The sequence below is a fragment of the Heterodontus francisci genome, chromosome 4 (genome assembly GCF_036365525.1).
Source record: "Heterodontus francisci isolate sHetFra1 chromosome 4, sHetFra1.hap1, whole genome shotgun sequence".
In the NCBI taxonomy this organism is placed as follows: Eukaryota; Metazoa; Chordata; class Chondrichthyes; order Heterodontiformes; family Heterodontidae; genus Heterodontus; species Heterodontus francisci.
This window is the reverse complement of record NC_090374.1, coordinates 176,127,627-176,154,106: the sequence shown is the minus strand read 5'-3', so window position 1 is coordinate 176,154,106 and position 26,480 is coordinate 176,127,627. Positions and strand designations below refer to the sequence as shown.

The window sequence follows — 26,480 nt, the reverse complement described above, 5'->3', positions numbered from 1 at the left end:
ATAATGCTGGAGCATACCTTCACCCAGTTTCACATTTACTGTACAGAGTAAAAGGATTACAAGCATGTAGCTCCTCACTCAAACGCTCTATCAGTCTCAGTAAGAGTCTGCTTACAAGTGCTCAAGTAAGACCCAATCAACACCTTCCACCTGCATATCATCAAACAACTGATAAAGAATTAACAGATTAACATTTTATTCTCCAATAATAACCTAATCTTGAGCACTAAAGTTAGAATAAATTAAAAATGGTGGCCTCAAACTTTTCTCCTTCAGGATAAGGTGGTTAAAATAAAATGCTGAAAATTTCCAAATGTTTCAAGCACGCACATTGTATTCAGAAGCTGGGCTTGTTCTCCTTGGAGCAAAGAAGATTGAGGGCGATTTTACAGAGATGTACAAAATCGTGACAAGCTGAGGTACGGTAGACAAAGAAAAGCTGTTCCCGTTAGCTGACGGTAGAAGGACAGGGGACACAGATTTAAGGTTTTAGCAAGAGATACAGAGGGGACGTGAGGAAGAACTTTTTTTTTTACACAACAAGTGGTAATAACCTGAAACTTATCTGCCTATGACGGTAGTGGAAACTGAGACGATCAATGATTGCAAAAGGAAAATGGATGGGCACTTGAGGGAAATAAACTTGCAGAGCTACAGGAATTGAAGAATGGAACTGACTGGATTACTCTACAGAGAGCTGGCATGGACCTAATGGGCCGAATGGCCTACATCTGTGCCATAATAACTCTATGACACAAGTTTAACCCTTGAGCATTTCAGTGATGTGTGAATTTGAAATTGTTACAGCATATTCCTACAATCTGTTAGCCCAAGCAGTAACCCTGATGATTTAAATTGTACTAGCAAATCTGTAACAAAGATTGACTGCACCAAAAGTTTGATTACTGATGGCTGTAATTCATAAATAACATTCCCTGTCCTGTTCTTTCATTTCAGCTACCATTCTTTTCCACACTTGCTCTGCTCCTCAACAATTGTGATGTTTAAAAGATAACTGCCCCCTGACCTACTACTGCTAATTCTGTATTCATCCTGCTGTGATGGATGCTAATTTTAAGTTGGCAGTAGCAGCTTGGACTAATGTCAGAAGGGGATGTTTTAGGGGAAAAAAAAAAACTTGCCTTTATATAGCATCTTTAATGTAGTAAAACTTCCCAAGATGCTTCACAGAAGCATTAAACAAAATTTGACATGGAGCCACAAAAGGAGATTTTAGGGCAGGTGACCAAAAGCTTGGTCAAAGAGATAGATTTTAAGCAGAACCTTAAAGGAGGAAAGAGAGGCACAGAGGTTTAGGGAGGGAATTCCAGAGCATAGGGCATAAGCAAGTGATGGGATACTGGATTGCAAATAGCCATGAGAAACAGCTATTTTAACTGGATGTGAAGAGGCTCCCTTTCCTCAAAAAACTACCTGACGAAGCAGTTAAATAAAAAACACGCTATGCCTGACAGTTCTGATGCAAAGGCCTGAAAACAAACTTGGGTTTCTTGATGACAAACAGTGACTGCAAGGAAAAGATTTGTTCAGAGGCTGAACAGTTAAGATGCAGCACTGAGGGTACTGGACTGGGATCCGTCATTGGTAAGGGATTAGCAGAGCCACTGGTTTAATTTGAAAGAAAAACAGGAATATTCTTAGCTGCTGAACTTCCTTACTGTGAGCAGACAACTGGCGTATGTGCAAAGACTGGGTAAGCAGCCAGCAGCATTGCGATCTTGCAGTCAGCCGAGTGTAAAAATCCATGGAAACTAAGAAAAAGCACCCAATTTAGATAGTAGGAAAAGGGACCTGTAAAGAAACCAACTATAGTTTGCCTATCTTACCACTACTTCCATCCACAAAAAGCTTTTCCTCCTATACAAAGCAACAGTGCAATCAATAAGGGCGCATTGTATCAATGAATATGAAAGATGGGCTCTATTCCAGAAAGCATGCTGACTTTTGGATGTGAAAGAATTATTTCAATCTTGATAGTTTCTCATGATATGGATTTTCTTTTCATAACAAAATTCATTTTAGCCTCATGAAAAATTAGACTGGAGTAAATATTTTAATAAGAATTTTCAAATGTATTCGTTAGTGGCTACAATGCAACAGGTAATCTGATCTCTGAAATACTGCCAAGATTCTTGTCGATATATATTAGAATACTAGCACAACAGCAAAGGTACGTATGGGTGAGATTGAGAAGCAAGGAGTTGCAGTATAAAAGGTCACAATCTGTCCCTTTCTTACTTGTCAACTACCTTATCACAGGAAAAGCTGTTTATTTTAGTGAATCAAAGATGTTTCTGAATCTGCTGGTTGGTAGTCTATAGTGAGAAGATGGCAATCTAGTGGATGCAGACATCTTTCTGATGCAATTCATGAACACAGATTTGAAATTATATTTGTTCGTTGTTCCACCTTCCATGGCTATTTGTTTTCCAGTTTGAGTTCTTTGCAATTTTCTTCTTCTGTATGGTGGTTACAAAAAAAAAAATCAAATTGATATCAAAGCCAGCTTCCAGTTTAACAGGGTGAATATTTAGTAGGTTGCCTGTGAATTTCCTCTGAGTGCAGTGTTTGATGACATGCCCCAGGGTCTGATTAGGAGCGCCACAGCCACCTGATAGATGGACGATGACATCCATCTCAGGGCCCACCCGGTTAACGTGATCACAAAAGGCACTAAACACGTTGTTCAATTAACCTCTCAGTGAGAGTGGCTTATCAAGCAAATCTCTGCAATTACCATCACGTGTTCAATTAACAAAGGCCATGCTCGCTGCTGTGAATAATATCCACCATTTTCTGTTTTTAAATGTCAGCATACTTATTTTGCTATTTAATCATTTGACACTACCAAAGGTTTGAAACCTAAAATCAACAACCATCCCACATATTCAGATAAAGCTGGCATTATATTCATCCGGCATTAATTTACTAAAGAACAAAGTGAGAAAGCTAGAGACTGAGTTCAGCAGTCTTTGCATAAAGTATGACTGAAAATAAATCTGATGTAACAAAATATTGTTAATTGTATAGTAATTGAGTATTTAAATGTATTCAGGTGGTGGGCATGAACTGGGGATTCACTTGTGCTCCTATATATAAGAGCAGACTGAAAGTGTGGTTGTTGGGTTTGCAGGTGCATGTTTCTAATGTGTAACTCTGTAAATAAAAAGTGATGAAGTGTTTAAAGATTGGACTCGAGTTCTATCCTTCACTGCCTGTCTTTCTGAAATAGAAGAAATAGTGTCCTCTGTGTTGTGAGTAATTTACACTTTTTAATCGAGTTGTATAATAGGATCTCTTGTAGGGTGGCAGCATATCAATATCAAAGAACATTTCAATTTGAAAGGACAACATTGCCAGTTCATTTTCTCATCCACATAGAAACAGTGCAACTTGTGACAGTGAATCTTCTCTTAGGCAGCCCCTCGGGAACGAGGATGACTTTCTTCCACTCCAGGGTTGTGGGTGCTTAGATGACTGAATAGGCCAATTCTGGATCCGCACACACTGCCACAGTGGGGCAGGTCGTGTTTGGTGAGGCGAGTGAATGGGATGCTCGACTTTCCAAATGCTCCTTCCACTGTTTGCACTTGGTCGCTGCCTGCGCATGTCGACATTGTCCAAACTTTCGAACTGGCCGGCACCTACGCAGATGCTTCTTCTCCATCTTGGGTGGTCTCAGGGAAGAGATTCCCAAGAATCAGTGGAGATGTCACATTTTTTCAGGGCGGCTTTAAGGACATCCTCGTACCGTTTCCTCTGCCCTCCTGGTAGCCTCTTGCCATGACAGAGCTCAGAGTAGAAAGCTTGTTTTGGGAGTCATGAGTCAGGCATGAGGACGATGTGACCTGCCCAACGTGACTGATTAGCCATGACCAGTGTCTCGAAACTGGGGATGTTGGCCTGAGGGAGGACATTGATATTGGAGCTCCTGTCCTGCCACTGAATTTGCAGGACCTTGCGGAGGCACCGCTGGTGATATCTCCAGCGCTTTGAGATGTCTGCTGTACAGTGTCCATGTTTCTGACGCATACAAGAGGGCAGTTAACACTGCGGCCCTGTAGACCATGAATTCGGTGTCAGGTTTGAGGTCTTTCGTCAAACACTCTTTTCCTCAGACAACGAAGGCAGTGCCGGCACACTGGAGGCGATGCTGTGATTCATCGTCAATGTCTGCCCTTGCTGAGAGGAGGCTTCCAAGGTATGAGAAGTGATCCACATTGTCCAGTGGTTCACCGTGGATCCTGATAGTCAGGGCAGTGTTGCGCTGCGGGAGCAGGCTGGTAGAGGACCTTTGTCTTCCGGATGTTTAGCTTAAGGCCCATTCTTTCATACGCCTCCGTGAATGCATCAACGAGGGTTTGAAGCTCGGCCTCTGAGTGTGCGCATACGCAAGCGTTGTCAGCATACTGCAACTCGATGAGAGGTTGGAGTGGCCTTGGTTTTGGACTGAAGGCGACGGAGGTTGAATAGTTTCCCGCTCGTCCTGTAGAGTAGATCTACTCCTGCAAGGTGCTTCAAGGAGAAGAGGTGGAGTGTTGTGGCAAGGAAGATGGAAAAGAGCATTGGTGCAATGACACAGCCTTGCTTGACTCCAGTTTGCACTTGGATTGGGTCAGTGGCAGATCCATTGGCAAGGATTACAGCTTGCATGTCATCATGCAGCAGGCGGAGGTTGGAGTCGAATTTCTCTGGGCAGCCAAATTTGAGGAAGATGTTCCATAATCCCTCCTGGTGATAGAGTCAAAGGCCTTTATCATGTCAAAGGCGGCCATGTATCAAGGTTGCTGCTGCTCCCAACATTTTTCTTGGGAGTGGTCTTGCTGTGAAGACATGTCCGCTGTGCCTCTTGATGGACAGAAACCACATTGTGATTCCGGTAGGAGCTCTTCAACCACGGGGAGGAGGCAGTTGAGAAGGACTCTTGCAATGACCATCCATGTGGTGGACAGCAGGGATACCCCTCTGTAGTTACCACAGTCGGTCTTGTCACCTTTTTTGAAGGTGGTCACAATCACGGCATCTCAAAAATCCCCTGGCATGCTCTCCTCCTTCCAGATGAGGGAGATGAGACCATGTATTTGTGTCAAGAGTGCCTCTCTGCCGTATATTAGAATTTCAGCGAGAATTCCATTTACACTGGCGGCCTTATTGTTATTTTTAGCTGTCGGATGGCCCTTTCGATCTCATGTCAGGCTGGGGTTGTGCTGAGATCATGGCGGGTAGCATGCTGTGGAATGTGGTCGAGGGAACTCGCTGCCAGCTCCATGAGGGCTTCCGGGGAGCCCTTGTCACAACAGGAGTCTTTGGAGCAGGCTTTCAGCTACCCCTTCAATAACACCCTGACAGTGAATAAACTGCAATATGCACAACAAAGTGCCATAATCCTTCAGATATCAAGACACTAATTTTCAAGGAAGTGTAGCACAACTTCTTTTAAAAAGCCTGAAGAGAGTTTGCACCATTAGTTCCCAATATGTGGCTCTTGCACACCCAGTGACAACCCAATTTAAAATTGTTAGTGTTACGACCAGGTGAGAAATGTGTCTAGGGGTCTTTTGCTGTCTTCACCTGGTCTTATTGTAACAGGGTTTAATTTTAAACACAGTGTGTTTTGAGCTCCCCCTTTGTGAAACCTTGTTCACAACTTTCCAATTACAAGGCAAAGAAATAAGCACAAACAGACTTTCTTTGGTTTAAAGAAGATCAAATTTATCAAACCTTAAACTCAAAACACTGATACGGTTCACGCCTACGGATATACAACGCACCCAAGTTAGCATGCACACGCGATATAAACATGCAGATAGGGACAGAAAAGAGAAGTAGCACAGTTTGAGGCAATGTCCTGTTACTGTTTCTTGATTTCGCTGTAGTCTTTGATTGAAGATATGGTCTTGTGTTTTGTTGGGGCCTAGTAGTCTTCCTAAAACCTTGTTCACGTAGGAAACCTTTCTCTCTTTGAGTTTCACTTGTTTTCACAAGATTCAGTTCTGTGGGAAGAGATGGAGGCAGGCAGAGAGGGTTCTGCTTCAGTTCCAGGAGCACAGCCTTCTTCACTCCATGAACACACAGCTTTCTGTGTTCAAATCCTTTGTTGGAAGTAAAAGGCCCGCTACCCGACGACGTATCGGGTTGGGCCCCTCTTCCGGGTCCAGCTTTCGGGCTTGGGTCGGGTCGTGCTGTTAAGTATTGAAATTAAAAAACTTAGCTGAGCTGGGAGTCCGGGACGAAACTGAGTCTGCACAGTGAGCGAGTGACTTCACTATGACGTCATCATGCATGCGCTGCAGCTTCGTGGAGCTTCCCAGTCGGAAGGTAAGTGATGGGATGGTCGGGTTGAGCTTGGGGTGAAATTGGACAGACTGGGCCGGGTCGGGCTCGGGTCCACTGTGGATTGGTTGGGTTCGGGTCGGGTTCGTTTTCCCGACCTGAGCAGGCCTTTAGTTGGAAATTCAAATTGAAAAACCCCAGCCAGCTAGTTATGTGACTAAAACTGGTTTGACCACTTCTGTATATTGGAGAAGCAACTGCTGGGTCCCCATTGTTTCAATATTGTTTGGTACTAGGCAAATGTCCTTCCAGTCAGGCGCGTGCAATTTTAAGTTTTTGTTTATGTGGCAAAATAACGTGCCTCAGTCTTGGCAGGTGGGGGGTTTGCCTGACTTCTTCACACCCAGGGAAATGAAATGCGATTTTAAGAAAATGGCGCATTTCATTACGGAGTTTGAGAGAAATATAAGATACAGAAAGAAACCATGCATTTCTCTCATTCATTTCCATTCATTCACCAATCTTGAAGTTAATTAAAAATGGTCTGTTCTGGGTACCAGGGCTGCTTTAATTTCCCCTTTTTTTTTCCTCAGGAGAGTTAGTAGGGGGGCGGATCTATCCTGAACTCCCTGATTCATGCAATGACATTCGGCTTCAGGGGATGGGTGGTTCTCTTTTCCTCTGACTGTGGGGGAGCAGTCTCTGTTATTCTCCCATTTTTTGTCTGGGACACTCCTACCTGCAGGTATTTGGGCACACTTAACTGCATTCTCCGGTGACACTTCGACTAGGTGAGGCATCACCCTCACAGTTTCTCTGCCCCCTACAGGTCTCGCTTTGTCTCTGCAGGTTCCTGGAAATGCTGTTAGCAACTCTGGTGAAGTGCTTCTACAGTCTGCATTTACACAGGAGGATGTGGGGTCTAACTTTTCACATTTTTCTGGGTTGGTTGAGTGGGCAGTAGGGGTTTTCATTCGGGATTCTTCCCGGACTTCCTTTAACCTGCCCTCTGGGTCACTTTTTCCAGCCATGTGCCTGCCTATCCCCTTTTGTTCTTGGTGGGGGTCCCTTACAGTTCACCAGCCCTCTGCTGGAGGGTCCGAACATTGGTACAGGACTTTGGGTGCAGGTTTCAACGTAGGTTGGGGTTTCCCCTCAACCTGGCACATGTGACCACTCCTGCAGTACTCCATCACGTCCTTGTGGAGTTTTGGCCAGTCAAGCTGCTGTCTTATGCGGGCTTTGGTCCTTCATATACCAGCTTGTACAGCTACTGTAGTCTCGTGGGCCCTTCTTAATATTTCTCCCCAGTACCTCTGTGGCACCACTAACTGGTGAACTACTGTCCACTCCTTGCCCTCAAGTCTGTGAAGAGTACTCCATTTCCTCATCAGTACCTCATTCTTTAAAGAGTAGCAATCATAAGAACATAAGAAACAGGAGCACGAGTAGGTCATTCAGCCCCTCAAGCCTGCCCCGCCATTCAATAAGATCATGCCTGATCTGTCCCAGGCCTCAACTCCTCTTTCGGGCCTGCTCCGCATAAACCATGACTCCCCAAGATTTCAACAATCTATCAACCTCCTCCTTAAATACATTTAGTGACCCAGTCTCCACAACTCTCAGAGGGTGGTGAATCTCTGGAATTCTCTACCTCAGAGAGAAGAAATTCCTTCACATCTCAGTTTTAAATGTGTGACCCCTTATTCTGTAACTATGTCCCCTAGTTCGAGATTCCCCCACCAGTGGAAACATATTCTCAACATCTACCCTGTTAAGCCCCCTTAGAATCTTATATGTTTCAATAAGATCACCTCTCATTCTTCTAAACTCCAATGAGTAAAGGCCTAACCTGTTTAGCCGTTCTTGATAAGACAACCCCTTTCATCCCAGGAATCAGCCTAGTGAACCTTTTCTGAACTGCCTCCAATGTGAATATATCCTTCCTTAAATACAGGAACCAAAACTGTACGCAGTACTCCAGGTGTGGCCTCACCAACACCCTGTACAGTTGTAACAATACTTCCCTATTTTTAAACTCTAACCCCCTAGCAATAAAGGCCAAAATTCCATTTGCCTTCCTAATTATTGCTGCACCTGCATGCTAACTTTTTGTGTTTCATGTACAAGCACACCCAGATCCCTCTGTACTGCAGTATTTTGTAGTCTTTCTCCATCTAAATAATAATCTGCCTTTTTATTCTTTCTACCAAAGTGGATGACCTCACACTTTCCCACATTGAACTCCATCTGCCAAGTTTTTGCCCACTCATTTAGTCTATCTATATCCCTTTGCAGATTCTTTGTGTCCTCATCCCAACATGCCTTCCCACCTATTTTAGTATCATCTGCAAATCTGGATACTCTAAACTCTGTCCCTTCCTCCAAGTCATTAATATAGATAGTAAATAGTTGAGGCCCCAGGACTGAGCCTTGTGGCACCCCCACTAGTTATGGCTTTCCAACCTGAAAAAGTCCCATTGATCCCGACTCTCTGCCTTCTGTGTGTTAGCCAATCCTCAATCCATGCCAACACATTACCCCCAATACCATGAGCTCTTATTTTGTGCAATAACCTTTTGTGGCACCTTATCGAAAGCCTTCTGAAAATCCAAATACACAACATCTACTAGTTCCCCTTTATCCACTCTGCTTGTTATATCCTCAAAGAACTCTAACAAATTTGTCAAACATGACTTCCCCTTCATAAAACCATGCTGACTCTGTCTGATTGCATTATGTTTTTCTAAATGTCCTGCTATTCCTTCCTTAATAATGGACTCTCGCACTTTCCCAACAACAGATGTTAAGCTAATTGATCTATAGTTTCCTGCTTCCCATTTCCTTCCTTTCTTGAATGGAGTTGTCACATTAGTGGTTTTCCAATCCGCTGGTACCCTACCAGAATCCAGTGAGCTTTGGTATATTATGACCAATGCCTCCACCATCTCTGCAGCCACTTCTTTTAACACCCTTGGATGCAGGCCATCGAGTCCTGGCGATTTGTCTGCCTTTAGTCCCATCAGTTTGTCAAGCACCTTTTCCCTCGTGATAGAGACTGTTACAAGTTCCTCCCTCCCATTTACACCTTGCTCATCTATTATTGTTGGGATGTTTATAGTGTCCTCCACCGTGAACTCATTCTGCCCAAGTTTTTGCCCACTCACTTAACTGATGCAAAATATTGGTTTAAATTATCTGCCATTTCCCTGTTCCCTGTTATTAATTCCCCAGTCTCATCCTCAAAGGGTCCAACACTTACTTCAGCTACACTCTTCCTTTTTATATACCCGTAGAAGCTCTTACTGTTTTTACATTTCTTACTAATTTACTCTCAATCAATTTTCTCCCTCTTTATTAGTTTTTTAGTCATCCGCTCCTGGTTCCTAAAAAATTCCCAATCCTCCGGCCTACCACTAGCTTTCGCCGCTTTGGACGCCTTTGTTTTTGATTTGATAGTCTTCTTAACTTCCTTTGTTATCCACGGGTGGTTCATCGTTCTCATCGAGTCCTTCCTTCTGACCAGAATAAATGCTTGCTGAGTGTTATGAAATATCTGCTTAAAAGTCTGCCACTGCTCATCTACTCACTTTCCCTTTCATCTATTTTCCCAGCCCGCTTTAGACAACTCTTTGTTCATACCTCTGTAATTGCCCTTGTTTAAGTTGAAGACACTGATAGGTTAATTGGCCATTATAAATTGCCCCTAGTATAGGTAGGTGGTAGGGAAATATCGGGACAGGTGTGGTAGGAATATGGAATTAGTGTAGGATTAGTATATATGGGTGGTTGATGGTCGGCACAGACTCGGTGGGCCGAAGGGCCTGTTTCAGTGCTGTATCTCTAAACTAAACTAAACACTGGTTTGAGACCCAAGTTGCTCACCCTCAAACTGAATTTGAAATTCTACCATGTTATAATCGCTTCCCCCTAAAGGATCCTTAACTACGAGATCTCTTATTAATCCTACCTCATTACAAATTACCAAATCTAAAGTAGCCTGTTCCCGGGTAGGTTCTGCAACATATTGTTCTAAGAAACAATCCCTGATGCACTCTAGAAATTCGTCTTCCATGTTACCCTTGCCAATTTGATTTGTCCAGTCTATATGCAGATTAAAATCACCCATGATAATTGTAGTGCCCTTCTTACACGCCTCCATTATTTCCTTATTAATACTTTGCCCAACAGAGGGGCAACTCCTCAGGGGCCTATAGACCACTCCCACCCGTGATTTCTTTCCCTTGCTATTCCTCATTTCCACCCAAACTGATTCTACCTCACGATCTATTACACCTATATCATTACTCACAACTGCACTGATCCCTTCCTTTAATAACAAAGCTACCCGACCTCCTTTCCCTTGCTGCCTATTCTTCCGGAACATCGAATATCCTTGAACATTGAGTTTCCAGTCCTGGTCATCCTGCAACTACGTCTCTGTGATAGCTGTCAAATCATATTCATTTTTTTCTGTTTGTGCCGTCAGCTCATCTATCTTGTTACAAATGCTACCTGCATTCAGATAAAGAGCCTTAAGCTTTGACTTTTTACCATTTTTACCTAATCTGGTTCTAATTTCTGCTGTATTCTTATGATTGTATTCTCTGTTCCTTCCTGTCACACTATGATTAATGTATGCCCCTTCACTACCCTGCACCTCTGCTCTCTCGTTACTTTTCGACTTTTTAAAACTTCCCTTTAATTGAACCCTCCCACCCACTATTTAGTTTAAAGCCTTATCTATAACCCTAGTTATACGATTCCCATCCCAACGGAACAGCTCTCTCTTTCCCCAGTATTGGTACCGGTGTCCCATGAATCGGAACCCATTTCTCCCACACCAATCTTTGAGCCACGCATTTACCTCTCTAATCTTATTTACCCCAGGCCAATTTGCACGTGGCTCAGGTAGTAATCCAGAGATTATTATCTTTGTAGTTCTGCTTTTTAATTTATCCCCGAGCTGCTCATAGTCCCTCAGCAGAACCTCTTTCCTAGTCCTACCTACGTTGTTGGTACCTATGGCTGCTCACAGACCTTCGGCTCAGAGTTGATGAGCTGGAGTCCAAGCTGCAGACACTGCGACACATCAGGGAGGGGGAGAGTTACCTGAACACTCTGTTTCAGGAGACAGTCGCACCCCTTAGATTAATTACATTAAATTTGGACCCTGGTCAGGGACAGGAGGGTGTGACAGTGAGTGAGGCAGGTACGGAAATCCAGAATTTAGCTTTGGAGGAGCCTCAGCCAGTGCCCCTATCCAATAGGTACAAGGTTCTTGCTCCCAGTGTGGGCGAGGGCACAGACTGCAGGCAGGATGAGCAAACTGACCACAGCACCATGGTTCGGAGCACCATTCAAGTGGGGGGAGGAAAGAGAAATTTAGTAGTAATAGGGGATAGCATAGTTAGGAGAATAGATACTGTTCTCTGCAGCAAAGATAGAGAGTTCCGAAGGCTGTGTTGCCTACCTAGTGCCAAGGTTAAGAACATCTCTTCTGGGCTAGAGAGGAACTTGGAGTGGGAGGGGAAGAATCCAGTTGTCGTGGTCTCCTAACTTTCCAAAGAAAGTCTCGGACAGGCAGACCTCATGGGTCATTTGCCTGCAGTGCCAATGCAGTCTCCTCTAAGGGAGCTGGTTTGATCATGGCCTGACCCACTACACATTCAAGGAAATTGCAGGAGACCGTCTCCGGCCACTGCCCTGTCTCTCTGACCTCCTGCGGTCTTCCTTGCACTACTGGGGGGGCTACCACCTTCACCCCTGCCAGATCATTACCTAGGAGGTCAACCCCGTCCACAGGCAAACTAGGGACAATCCCTACAGTCACCATTCCCGAAACGAGGTCACACTCCAGGTGCACCCGGTGTACAGGTACAGACATACACTGCCCTCCAATACCATTCACCACCATTCTGGTGTTCACTGCATTCTCTGGGGGAAAGGTCAGGCCTTTTCCCACAAAAAGGGATCTGGTGGCCTGTGTCCCTGAGAATCACGATGGGCTTGCTTGCCCCACTCGAGGGGTATAGGGTTACTTTGCCTTCAAATACAAAACCTGATAACCTTCAGGAATCACAGAATTGTTACAGCGCAGAAAGAGGCCATTCGGCCCATCGTGTCTGCACCGGCTCTCTGAAACAGCAACTCCCTCAGTTCCATTCCCCTGCCTTCTCCCCATAATCCTGCACATTCTTCCTTTTCATATAACTGCCTAATTCCCTTTTGAATGCTTCAATTGAACCTGCCTCCGCCACATTCTCAGGCAGCGAATTCCAGACCCTAACCACCCACTGCATGAAAAAGGTTTTCCTCATGTCATTTTTGCTTCTCTTAACAAATACTTTAAATCTGTGCCCTCTCATTCTCGATCCTTTCATGAGTGGGAATGGTTTCTCTCTATCTACTCTAACCATACCCCTCATGATTTTGAATACCTCTATCAAATCACCTCTCAGCCTTCTCCTCTCCAAGGAAAACAGTCCTAACTTCTCCAATCTATCTTCATAACTGAAATTCCTCATCCCTGGAACTATTCTCGTGAATCTCTTCTGTACTGTCTCCAATGCCCTCACGCCTTTCATCAAGTGCGGCACCCAGAATTGGATGCAATACTCCAGCTGAGGATGAACTAGCTTCCTAGGTTGCACTCTTATTGCAGTCAAAGCCACAACTTGTTCTGTGTTTTCCATCAGGGTCCCGTCTGCACTGAGCGGGTGTGCCCTGATTAACCCTACTAGTTTCCCCTTTAGTTGACAGCAGTCAGCTTTTAAATGCCCTGCCTTGTTACAATGGAAGCACACAAGTCTCCAGGTCTCCTGCTTTCCTTTCTCTTCCAGGACTGCCTGGGCAGATATCACCTTCCCACCCTTTGTCCTTTTGGATTTGTGGGGGTGATTAGGAAAGGTTCTGCCCTGGAAACCGACTTATAAGTTAAAGCAAACTCATTGGCCAGAATGGCCGCTTGCTGGGCTCCCTGAACCCGCTGCTCCTCAACATGAGTTTTTATTGAGAAGGGAGAGAGTTTTTAAATTCCTCTAACAGGATTACTTCTCTGAGAGTCTCATAGCTGAGTTGTTTTTTTAAAGCCCTCAGCCACTGGTCAAACTCCAGATGAGTTTGATTGGCTTGCTTTTTGAGGGTTCTAAACTTTTGGCGATAAGCTTCGGGTACTAATTCATATGCCCCAAGGATAGCATTTTTGGTCAGTTCATAATTTGATGAACTCTCATCTGGCAGCGAACAATAAACCTCATGGCTTTTCCAGTTAGTTTGCTTTGCAATAAGAGAGACCAGGTCTCAGCTGGCCATTTTAGTTGCCATGCCAGTTTCTCGAAAGACACGAAAAATGCTTCCGCATCTTCCCCATTGAATTTTGGAATTAGTTGGGCGGGTTTTAGCAATCTTGTACCCAGTCCTGAATTCTGATCCTCCCTATTGGCCATGCTTTCACTAGGGTTATTCTGTCGTCCCCTAGTTAACTCAAGCTGCTTCAACTCTCATTCTTCGCATTCTTTCCAGAATATTCTCTCTCTCTCTCCTGCCTTTCATTTTCTTCATGTTCCTTTTGGAAGGCCCTCTCTTTCTCCCTCTTCTAATTCAAGTTTCCTTTGTTCCAATTGTATCTTTGCTAGCAGTACCCTCTCTGGGTATTCTTCTAACACTGCCTCTGCTTCATCAGATTCAAGGGAAAAATGGTGGACCACTAGCTTTAGCAGCTCAGACTTCCTAGCCTTGCCATGTACAGTGATCCCACACTGCTCAGCCATTTTTCTCAACTCCTCCACAGACAGCACTTTTAACTTATCCCAAGTTACTTCATGCTGGCTTGGAGAGCTACTCGCTTCAGTTGCAGACATGTTAGTATACAATCACACACAAGAAGAAAACCTTTGTGGATTTGCTCTTTTTTGATTAGGAACAATTTGGCCTCCCACTTCCAATTTCACTCGTTCATCTGTGGGTAACAATCCTGGAAGAGCCCCCAATTTCTGTTACGACCAGGTGAGAAATGTGTCTAGGGGTCTTTTGCTGTCTTTACCCGGACTTATAGTAACAGGCTCACATGGCCATGTGAGCTACATGGAAGATGGCAGGATCCCCAAGGACGCATTGTACAGCGAGCTTGTCACTGGTATGAGACCCACCGGCCGTCCACGTCTCCGCTTTAAAGATGTCTGCAAACGCAACATGAAGTCCTGTGACACTGACCACAAGTCGTGGGAGTCAGTTGCCAGTAATCGCCAGAGCTGGCGGACAGCCATAAAGGCAGGGCTAAAGAGTGGCGAGTTGAAGAGACTTAGCAGTTGGCAGGAAAAAAGACAGAAGTGCAAGGAGAGAGCAAACTGTGTAACAGCCCCGACAACTAATTTTATCTGCAGCGCCTGTGGAAGAGTCTGTCACTCTAGAATTGGCCTTTATAGCCACTCCAGGCGCTGCTCCACAAACCACTGACCACCTCTAGGTGCTTACCCATTGTCTCTCGAGACAGGGAGGCCAAAGAAGAAGATAGTAACAGGGTTTAATTTTAAACACATTGTGCTTTGAGCTCCCCCTTTGTGAATCCTTGTTCACAACTTTCCATTTATAAAGCAAATAAATTAGTACAAACAGGCTTTCTTTGGTTTAAAAAAGGAAGATGAAATTTATTAAACCATAAACTCAAACTGTAATACGGTTCACGCCTACGGATATACGACCTGCCCACCCTAGCATGCAGATGCGATATAAACATGCAGATAGGGACAGAAAAGAGAAGAAAAGAGAAGAATAATTTGAGGCAATATCTGGTTACTGTTTCTCAAGCTTGCTTTAGTCTTTGATTGAAGATATGGTCTTGTGTTTCGTTGGGGCCCAGTAGTCTTCTTAAAACCTTGTTCACGTAGGAAACCTTTCTCTCTTTGAGTTTCACATGTTTTCACAAGATTCAGTTCCGTGGGAAGAGATGGAGGCAGGCAGAGAGGGTTCTGCTCCAGTTCCAGGAGCACAGCCTTCTGCACTCCAAGGGGGAAATGGCTTTCTGCGTTCAAATCTTTTGTTAGAAGTTCAAATTGAAAAACTCCAGCCAGCTAGTCATATGACTAGAACTGGTTTGACCACTTCTGTGTCATTGGGAAACAAATGTTGGGTCCCCATTGTTTCAACATTGTCTGGTACTATGCAAAGTCCTTCCAGTCAGGCACTTGCAATTTTAAGTTTTGTTCATGTGGCGAAATAATGTGTGCCTCAGTCTTGGTAAGTGACATTAGATTCACCAAAATTGGCACAAAAATCACTGAGCTAACAATCAATTTAAATATATGCACCCAATGGATAAATTGTGATACGTTTTCATAGAAAGAACGAGCTTTACTCACCATATCTATCATCTCCCAATTTACACAGATTGTAGAACTTCTTTTCCTTCCAATTAGAATCAAGGGGCTCCAAGAGATCTGCATAGGGATTGTTCATCATCGCTAAGACGGCCAATGGACGAATAGAATCACCTAAAATATAGAAATATTTACGTTTCTGTTAAAACTAACAAGTTACTTTGGTGCCCCAATATTAAAATGCACTATAACTCAGAATGGCCCACATGGGTTAACAAGATCAGCATCACTACACTACCATAACAAATCGAACATTGTAAGTACTACTTACATTATAACACCACACAGCCGGAATTAAAAACTTTCTAGGTAAGAAATGACATTTACAGACCTGTTGCAGGGCATCATGTAGACACAATGTGCAAAATTCTCAGCACCTGTAGCCTATGTTATAATGAGACTGTAGAAGAAATACTGTTAAGTACACACTGTGGTATCAGACACACTAAGCTCTCAATTCTTTCTAATAATAATTCTATTTCAAAATTGCAAGATACCCTTTCTATTTACCAGTAGACAACTGCTCTGACAGAGCGTAAGGTGGAGCACAGTGGCTGATGCGCAACACAAAACTCTTTACAGTGAAAAGAGATCCAACTAAAATAAAGCCCCTCTATAAACTCCATACATTACAAACTAAACACTAAGTTGAAGGACTCAAGAGATTCAAATAGTGGTTTATGTTGACTGACTCCCGTGGCAGAATTACCGCCTTGATTCTGACTGCAAACTAGCTGTTACACCATACAAAATATTTTTAATAAAAATACTTCTGATCGTAAAGTGGATAAGATGGAAATTAGTAAACAAGTATTGCTTATGTCAAAACAAAATCAACAAGTTAAAATTTGAACAAAAATGGTGGTTATGAATTATAATAATCAATACAAAAGGCATGTATTTCCAAGTGATCTCACTTAAAGCCATCAAGTTCTGCTAGGGTCACGAAGTCATGACGATTAGCAGTTCCATTCACAATTCCTCAGATAATAAAGCACCATGTGCCCATATGCAGCAAGATCTAGGCTTGGGCTGATAAGTGACAAGCAACACAAAGAGTCATGTATCATCAGTAAAAATATCATGGATCCAAATTAGGGGCACATAGGCAGAACAGGGGGAAAAAAAGGAAATGCTATCTCATCAATGAGCAAAGCTCGTTGGGCAACCTGGTAGCTATTTATCATCCTCTTTTCATTTATCAAGATATTGTACAAAACACTATAAACTGCACTTTCACAGGAACATAGAACAAGAAGTCCATTCAGCCCTTCAAGTTTGTTCCGTCATTCATTTAGATCATGGTTAATCTGTACCTTTAACTCTACCTATCTGCATTGGTTCTATAACTATTAATACCCTTGCCTAACAAAAATCTGCTAATCCTAGTTTTGAAATTTTCAATTGACTCGCAGCCTCAACAGCCGTATGGGGGACAGAGTTCCAGATTTCCACTGCCCTTTGTGTGAAGAAGTGCTTCCTGACATCACCCCTAATCAGCACAGCTCTAATTTTGAAGTTATGCCCCCTTGTTCTGAAATCCCCACCAGAGGAAATAGTTTCTCTCTATCCACCCCGATCACTGGGACCACTAGGTATTGAATGTGATTCTTGCATTTGATCACGTGCCCACACTAATCTTTAGAATCTAGACCAATTAGATGAAGATGTCTCCACTTGCCGGGGGTCCAATAGTCACTAATAAATCCTAAAAGGAATTCAGAAGAAGCTTCTTTACTCAGAGAGTGGTAAGTATGTGAAACTTGCTACTCATTTAAAACTTGTTAGATTTTTGATCTTGGTTTGGAGATGTGTTAATACGTCAATGTGAATTGCGCCATGGCATACCAATTAACTAACTGTAATGGAACATCCACAGTTATATTAAACTTGTACAGAACCTGGTTTAGACCACGCTAGTTAAGTCAAACTTGAACAGAACCTTGGTTAGACCACACATGGAGTACTGTGAACAGTTCTGAATATTATGAAAAGGATATAGAGGCACTGAAGGTGCAAAAAAGATTTACTAGAATGACACCCAAACTTAGAGGTTATACCCCTCAAGAAAGACTAAACTGGTTGTGCTTCTTTTCTCCATAAAAGTGCAGATTGAGGAGTGATCTAACAGAACTATCCAAGATTATGACGTGGTAGACGAAGAGAGGATGTTTCCACTTGTGGGGCGAAACCAGACGAGGGGCCATCAATACAATAAATCTAATAGGGAATTCGGGAGAAATTTCTTTACCCAGAGAGTGGTTAGAATGGAACTTGCTACCACAGTAGTTGTGGTGAAAGCATAGATACATATAAGTGGCAGTACATGAGGGAGAAAGGAATAGAAGGATATGCTGATAGGGTGAAATGAAAAGGGTGGGAAGAGACCCGTGTGGAACATAAGCAGAATAGAGCAGTTGGGTCGAATGGCCTGTTTCTCTGTGTTGTAAATTCTGTGTAATAGCTTATCAAATCCTTCAACTGTCTTAAACACCTCAACTATAATCACCCTTTAATTCTCTATACTCAAGGGAAGCCTAGTCATTGCAATATCTACCCATCTCTTTCATGATGGCATTCAAAATTATTAAATAGGAACAAAAGGTTACTTCACTGATTGCGCACCAAACTATTGCACCTGTCCACAAATCTCACGCAATATAAAATGTGTTCTCTGGGGGAAGGGGGAAAGCATAAAATTTGAAATTTTAACTTATCTTACACAACAGCATCAATAAATGAACAATTCAAAGAAGAAAATTAAAACTCTCCAAATCAGGGAAAGTTCAATTAGCTATCACACAAGGTCAGAAAGTTAACATAGTAAACAATGGACTGCACGAAGAATTTTTTAAAAATGAAAGTATTTAAACAATTATTTGCCATCCTGCAGAGGTTTAAGTTAATTATTGACTAAAATGATCTTCACCCCCCAAGTTAACCCTTGAATATAAAATATACAACGGCAGCTCAGGTAATCATGAATGTCGCTAATTATATATTCACTTTGTTCATCCGTACATTAAAACATCTTGCATTAAGAACTACCATAGCAAGATACCAGAACAAAGCAGAGTGGATTGTGACAGCAGTGTGCAACACTGCAGCCTGCGAATCAAATCCAGGCCGCAAGCTGCTTTAATCTGGCTCGCAGAAGCCAGCCTGCTCTTTTCATCTTTGTGTGTTTGTGTACAATGACTGTTTATAGATTTCAGCTAAGCCTCAGCTTTTAAAACTTCGAGCCTGGAGGACTGGTTAAGGTTCAACCCTGATTGGAGGATTTAGCCAAAGCAAGAAATCAATCCCTACCAGTCCTCAAGGCCCAGAAAGTTTGAAAAGCTGAGAGTAAACTTTTCAAGTTTTTGGGAGAAGATTGGGGAAAGCTTGATTTTTTTTTTTTAAGCACACTATTTTTTTTTTGAGGATATGCGAGCTAGTATTTCTGGATAATCAAATGCAGCCCACTCTCATTTTGATGCATTCTTCTGGCCCTAGCTCCAAAAAATTGAACACCCTTGCCAATGTGACAACAGCAGGTTTTATACTCCACATATTTAAAAAGAACAAAGAACAGTACAGCACAGGAACAGGCCATTCGGCCCTCCAAGCCTGCGCCGATCTTGATGCCTGCCTAAACTAAAACCTTCTGCACTTCCGGGGCCCATATCCCTCTATTCCCATCCTATTCATGTATTTGTCAAGATGCCTCTTAAACGTCGCTATCATACCTGCTTCCACCACCTCCCCCGGCAGCAAGTTCCAGGCACTCACCACCCTCTGTGTAAAGAACTTGCCTCGCACATCCCCTCTAAACTTTGCCCCCCGCACCTTAAACCTATGTCCCCTAGTAACTGACTCTTCCACCCTGGGAAAAAGCTTCTGACTATCCACTCTGTCCATGCCACTCATAACTTTGTAAACCTCTATCATGTCGCCCCTCCACCTTTCATATACCACTAAAGCTGCTCTACATACTAATTTCTATATCTCTTGAAAGAACAGGAGAAAATAAGTATCAAAACTCACATCGCATTTTTCAATAATCTATGCTATACCAAAACCAAAAGTTTCAAACTTTAGTATAAAACATTTCAAACTGATGCACATGAGATCTCCAAGGTCACAATGATGTCTGTCTAGGGCCAGTCATAACACTTCCAGTGTGTCTCAAACTCTGTGTTCTACATTTGTTGACTCACTCATTTTTAACAACTTGTATTGATATTGTAGCTTATCACCTGCTAAAAGTGTGTTCCAAAGCACCTCCCAACCAATGATATACCTTTGGTATCATCATTTGCTAATTAAATGCGGCAACCAATTTGTGACCAGCAAGTTCCCACAAACAGCAAATGAATTTAATCACTTTTTTTTGTTGTTTTATTTATGGGATGTGGACGTCACTGGCAAGGCCAGCTTTCAGTGCCCATCCCTAATTGCCCTTGAGAAGACGGTAGAGAGTCGCCTTCTTGAACTGCTGCAGTCCGTGTGGTGAAGTTGCTCCCACAGTGCTGTTAGGTAGGGAGTTCCAGGATTTTGACCCATAATGATGCTGATTGAGACGAGTGTAAAAACTCCCTTGTCTTTTTTGAAGAGTGTCATGGGATCTTTTATAATCAGTTTAACATCTCAGCTGGAGGACAACACCTGCAGCAATGCAGCTCTCCCTCGGTACTACACGGAAATGTGATCTTCCACAATGTGCTTAAGTCCCAGTGAGACCTGAACCCACAAATTCCAAACTCAGAGGTGAGAAAGTACCAATCAGCACTTTTTCGCATTATGAGTATATTCTGGCAGGACAAAATCACAAATGTGGCAGTCCTCTCGAAGACAGAACTCCCAACTGCGTTGGCACTAATCAAACAGAGGCGGTTTTGGTGGATCAGACACGTTCGCAGGATGGAAGACAGTCGCATACCCAAGGACCTTCTGTATGGTGAGGGGCCAGACGACTAGTGGGGTGCCCAAAGTTCCGCTTCAAGGATACTTGAAAGCGTGACATGAAGGCCCCAAACGTTGACTATCACACCTGGGAGTCACTAGCTGGCAAAAGAGAGAAATGGCGACACATCCTGTGGACTGGTGCGCACCATCATGACGACCAGTTGCTACAGCAACTTGACAACAGGCACCAATGTCAAAAACAACAACTCACAGCGTCACTGAGCAGCATCACATGCAGCACTCGTGGCAAAACCTGCCTCTCATGGATTCGCCTTCACAGCCAAAGGTGCACCAAGAGAAGACACCCCACTTAATTGGATTGTTTGCTGCATGTCCATCATCTTTCATAGTTGAAAGAATGCCAAACCAAACCCACACACACCACAGCAGTTGCAGCCTATAAAAAGCATAATCCTGTACCACTTTTTCGTAGGAAAAATTTGATTGTGCCAAGCAGGCTTCAAACTTTGACCATCAGATCCAGAGACACAAGTTCAAATCCCATCACATTTAAATTTAGGTAGTTAAGTAAATCTGGAATAAAAAGCTAGTATCAATAATGGTGGCCAACTAAAGTATTGGATTGTCATAAAACCCCCATCTAGTCCACTAATGTCCTTTTGGGAGGGAAACTTACCCCATCTGGCCTTTATGTGACTCCGGACCCACAGCAATGTAGTTGGCTCTTAACTGCCCTCTGAAATGGCCCAGCAAGCCACTGAGTTCTACCAAGCATTATGACAAAGTATAATAAGCACCATACAGACAACATCAGTTCAAGAAAGTGGCTCACCAACAACTTCTCAAGAGCAATTAACAAAGAACAAAGAACAGTACAGCACAGGAACAGGCCATTCGGCCCTCCAAGCCTGCGCCGATCTTGATGTCTGCCTAAACTAATACCTTCTGCACTTCCGGGGTCTGTATCCCTCTATTCCCGTCCTATTCATGTATTTGTTAAAATACCTCTTAAACGTCTCTATGGTACCTGCTTCCACCACCTCCCCCGGCAACAAGTTCCAGGCACTCACCACCCTCTGTGTAAAGAACTTGCCTCGCACATCCCCTCTAAACTTTGCCCCTCGCACCTTAAACCTATGTCCCCTAGTAACCGACTCTTCCACCCTGGGAAAAAGCTTCTGACTATCCACTCTGTCCATGCCGCTTATAACTTTGTAAACCTCTATCATGTCGCCCCTCCACCTCCGTCGTTCCAGTGAAAACAATCCGAGTTTATCCAACCTCTCCTCATAGCTTATGCCCTCCAGACCAGGCAACATCCTGGTAAACCTCCTCTGTACCCTCTCCAAAGCCTCCACGTCCTTCTGGCAGTGTGGCGACCAGAATTGCACACAATATTCTAAGTGTGGCCTAACTAAATTTCTGTACAGCTGCAGCATGACTTGCCTATTTTTATACTCTATGCCCCGACCGATGAAGGCAAGCATGCCGTATGCCTTCTTGACTACATTATCCACCTGCGTTGCCACTTTCAGTGACCTGTGGACCTGTACGCCCAGATCTCTCTGTCTGTCAATACTCCTAAGGGTTCTGCCATTTACTGTATACTTCCCACCTGCATTAGACCTTCCAAAATGCATTACCTCACATTTGTCCAGATTAAACTCCGTCTGCCATTTCTCCGCCCAAGTCTCCAACCGATCTATATCCTGCTGTATCCTCTGACAATCCTCATCACTGTCCGCAACTCCACCAACCTTTGTGTCGTCCGCAAACTTACTAATCAAACCAGCTACATTTTCCTCAAAATCATTTATATATACTACAAACAGCAAAGGTCCCAGCACTGATCCCTGCAGAACACCACTAGTTACATCCCTCCATTCAGAAAAGCACCCTTCCACTGCTACCCTCTGTCTTCTATGACCGAGCCAGTTCTGTATCCATCTTGCCAGCTCCCCTCTGATCCCATGTGACTTCACCTTTTGTACCAGTCTGCCATGAGGGACCTTGTCAAAGGCTTTACTGGTCCATATAGATAACATCCACTGCCCTTCCTTCTTCAATCATCTTCGTCACTTCCTCAAAAAACTCAATCAAATTAGTGAGACACGACCTCCCCTTCACAAAACCATGCTGCCTCTTGCTAATAAGTCCATTTGTAGCCAATGAGGATGCAAAGATTTCTGTCAAGGCCCCAGCAATTTCTTCCCTTGCCTCCCTCAGTATTCTGGGGTAGATCCCATCAGGCCCTGGGGACTTATCTACCTTAATGCTTTGCAAGACACCCAACACCTCCTCCTTTTTGATAATGAGATGGCTGAGACTATCTACACTCCCTTCCCTAGGCTCATCATCCACCAAGTCCTTCTCCTTGGTGAATACTGATGCAAAGTACTCATTTAGTACCTCGCCCATTTCCTCTGGCTCCACACATAGATTCCCTTCTCTGTCCTTGAGTGGGCCAACCCTTTCCCTGGTTACCCTCTTGCTCTTTATATACGTATAAAAAGCCTTGGGATTTTCCTTAATCCTGTTTGCCAATGACTTCTCATAACCCCTTTTAGCCCTCCTGCCTCCTTGCTTAAGTTTCTTCCTACTGTCTTTATATTCCTCAAGGGATTCGTCTGTTCCAAGCCTTCCAGACCTTACAAATGCTTCCTTTTTCTTTTTGACGAGGCTCACAATATCCCACATTATCCAAGGTTCCCGAAACTTGCCAAACTTATCCTTCTTCCTCACAGGAACATGCGCAATATCCCAATACAAAACATTCTTTAAACCTTTTTCTTACAAAAAAGTACATAAACACACCTTGCAGTTTGTGACTCTCAACACTTTAAATAGAAAACATGTTGCAATAGCCCCTCAAAGACATGTCTATGGAATCTGCTCCACAACATTAGCAGTGAGAATTTAGTGACTGATATTACTAGAAGTTTAAAAAACTGACAACATAGATTTACATGCACTGCAAGGCAGTAACACATCAAAGGAACAGCACACTTTAAGTTTATCTTCATCTCAACCCAGTGATGTGTTGCTGATTCATAACACATTCCTGTGTGTTCTTTATAATATATACACAGGCATTTAAGATTTCTTATCAACTGCTTATACTTTCCCCAGCAGAAGTGTCAATGCAGGCAGTGAGCAATTCAAGTTGAACAAACATGGGCTTGTACCAAACTCTGAGCAGCAGTCGTATCAGGTTTGTTTCACTATGTTAAAGGGGATTATAAATTAATAGGCAGATTTTTTTATATTTCAGCATATTAAAACCAAACTGGAGAAAATAGACATAGCCATCTATAAAGATAAGTTGCAAACTGATCTTCATAATTAACAAAATTAGTTCTGTAGTTTCTAGCAGGATGAAGTATCAATTTGGTGCAATACTTAACTTACAGTTGAAACCTTGACCAAGTGAGGCACTTTATAGTTGCACTTTTGAACCCTTAAGTAATTTCTAAGCTGGCGGTAAATACCCTTCACCAGATGTCAGAGTTTAGACCAGCAATCCTTAAGAGTGGCATTGTACTAGTTAAATAATTAAATTCAGTATAAAATTGGCATTGCACACTTCTCATGCTCCAAGACACCACATCCCAAAGGAACTGTCGTATTAACGAGAGGGGGTTAGTCTGCTCTCCTGGACACTTATAAAATGCCAGCAGAGGATTGACTGCACAATCTCACTGTGGGAGCATCAAACTAACAAGTGAAATACACCTGGCTAGCTCTCACTTGCAGACAGGTTTGATTTTCTGAGAACTGCCTATATTCGCAATAACATTACCAGCAAACCTCACCCACCGTTCACCACCCCTCCCACCCCATTACTGTACACTGGCACTTCACCCCACCACCCACCACCCACCACCAGCCCTGCCTGCATTGCTGTCATTGCACAGATTCCTACGCTTGCCCCACAGCCCTGCCTGTATTGGTAGCATTGACAGAATCCTGAACTATTCCTGCTGGTCCTGCCTGCAGTATTGTCATTGCACAAGATCCTGCACTTTCCCCCAGTCCTGTGTATAGTATTGTACAGGATCCTGCACTCTTCCCCCATCCCTGCCTGCAATATTGCACAGCCTCCTGAACTCTTCCCCCATCCCTGCCTGCAATATTGCACAGCCTCCTGAACTCTACCCCAGCCCTGCCTGCAATATTGCACAGCCTCCTGAACTCTCCCCCAGCCCTGCCTGCAATATTGTACAGCCTCCTAAACTCTACCCCAGCCCTGCCTGCAATATTGCACAGCCTCCTGAACTCTCCCCCAGCCCTGCCTGCAATATTGTACAGCCTCCTGAACTCTACCCCAGCCCTGCCTGCAATATTGCACAGCCTCCTGAACTCTCCCCCAGCCCTGCCTGCAATATTGTACAGCCTCCTGAACTCTACCCCAGCCCTGCCTGCAATATTGCACAGCCTCCTGAACTCTACCCCAGCCCTGCCTGCAATATTGCACAGTTGCACCGGATCCTTCTGCTGTTGCACCGCACGAGCTGCACGGGGTGACGCTCTCGAGCCGCCGCACGAGCAAATCACAACAGCAGAAGGAAACGCTAAACGGAATATTTCTCGACATGCCAGCCCTCACACTACAGGTCAATATAAGTTGTTCGTCACCTGATGAGATCAGAACCGCTGACTCCTAACTTGTCCTGGCTTCACTCACAAGACTCCCTCATTCAACAATTCGCCGACCACTACACACAGCACCAGCACGCATGCGCCCTGTCACACACACACGGCACGCAAGCCGCATGCGCGGCCGGCCGCCGATCCACCCATTCGACGTGATGATGTCATCCCACCGGCGTCGAACGCCCACTTCCGCGCATGACAAGCGCCTGTACGTGCAACTGGCTGAAATAAAAGCAAAATACTGCGGATACTGGAAACCTGCTAAGCAGGTCTGGCAGCATCTATGGTAGGAGAAACAAAGTTAACGTTTCAGGTCTGTGACATTTCATCAGAACTGGCAAAAGTTAGAACTGGAATAGGCTTTCAGCAAGTGAAGGGGGAGGAGAGATGAAGAACAAAAGGGAAAGTCTGTGACAGTATGGAGGGCAGGAGACATTAACTGACGAAGATGTCATGGAACAAAAGGCAAACACAGTAGTAATAGCCATAGTAAAAGACAAAACATTTGTCCAGAGAGAATGTTAATGGCAGAGTAATGAATAGCCCAAACGCAGATTGGGCGAGCGCTTTGTTCAGTCTGCAAGCATAACTCCAAGCTTCCAGCTCTTGCCATTTTATTTCACCACATTGCTCTCACACCCAAATTTCTGCCCTTGGCCTGCTGCAGTGTTTCAGTGAACCTCAACGTAAGATCGAGGAACAGCACCTCATCTTCTGGTTGGGCACTTTACAGCCTTCTGTACTGAACATTGAGTTCAACAATAATAAAAACAAGAAATGCTGGAACTGTGGAAGTGAGCAGAAAGGCATGGCACTATGCTTAATGGGAAATTTAGCCGCTGTATCAGAGTAAGTCCGCCGGCGACTGCGCAAATAAAGTAATTGATTTTACCTACACATCCGACTCGGTATATTTACTGAACCAGACTGAGAGCAAAAAGAACTCAGATTGTCAGAACCACTCAGCAGGTCTGGCAGCATCTGTGGAAAGAGAAGCAGAGTTAACATTTCGGGTCAGTGACCCTTCTTCGTTGAGTTCAACAATTTCGGACCACGACTCCCATTTTGATTGTTTTTTTTACAATGTGCCAGTTTTAAGCGTGTTTTTCATATTTTTGCTTTCGGACAGAGCTGTTCATTATTCTGCCAATAGCACTTTCTCTAGACAAATGCTTTGCTTTTAGTATGGCTATTACGACTTCCTTTGCCTTTTGTTCTTCTCTCCCCTCCCCCTTTCCATTTTTTCCA

At 43.8% G+C, this 26,480-nt stretch overlaps 1 protein-coding gene across 4 annotated transcripts in view; it reads right to left on the bottom strand.

The window, feature by feature from the left end:
* The window catches only part of aco1 (aconitase 1, soluble), a 91,282-nt gene that overhangs the window by 50,625 nt on the left and 14,177 nt on the right, over positions 1-26,480 (bottom strand). For 2 of the 4 annotated variants that reach the window (XM_068030621.1, XM_068030619.1), the window contains exon 2: positions 15,654-15,785. In XM_068030621.1, coding sequence (XP_067886722.1) covers positions 15,654-15,753 — 100 coding nt within the window. In that variant the 5' untranslated portion in view covers positions 15,754-15,785. Of the gene's footprint in view, positions 1-15,653; positions 15,786-25,214; positions 25,326-26,124; positions 26,214-26,480 lie in introns of those variants that run through there. The other 2 variants (XM_068030622.1, XM_068030620.1) reach the window with 2 other exon arrangements.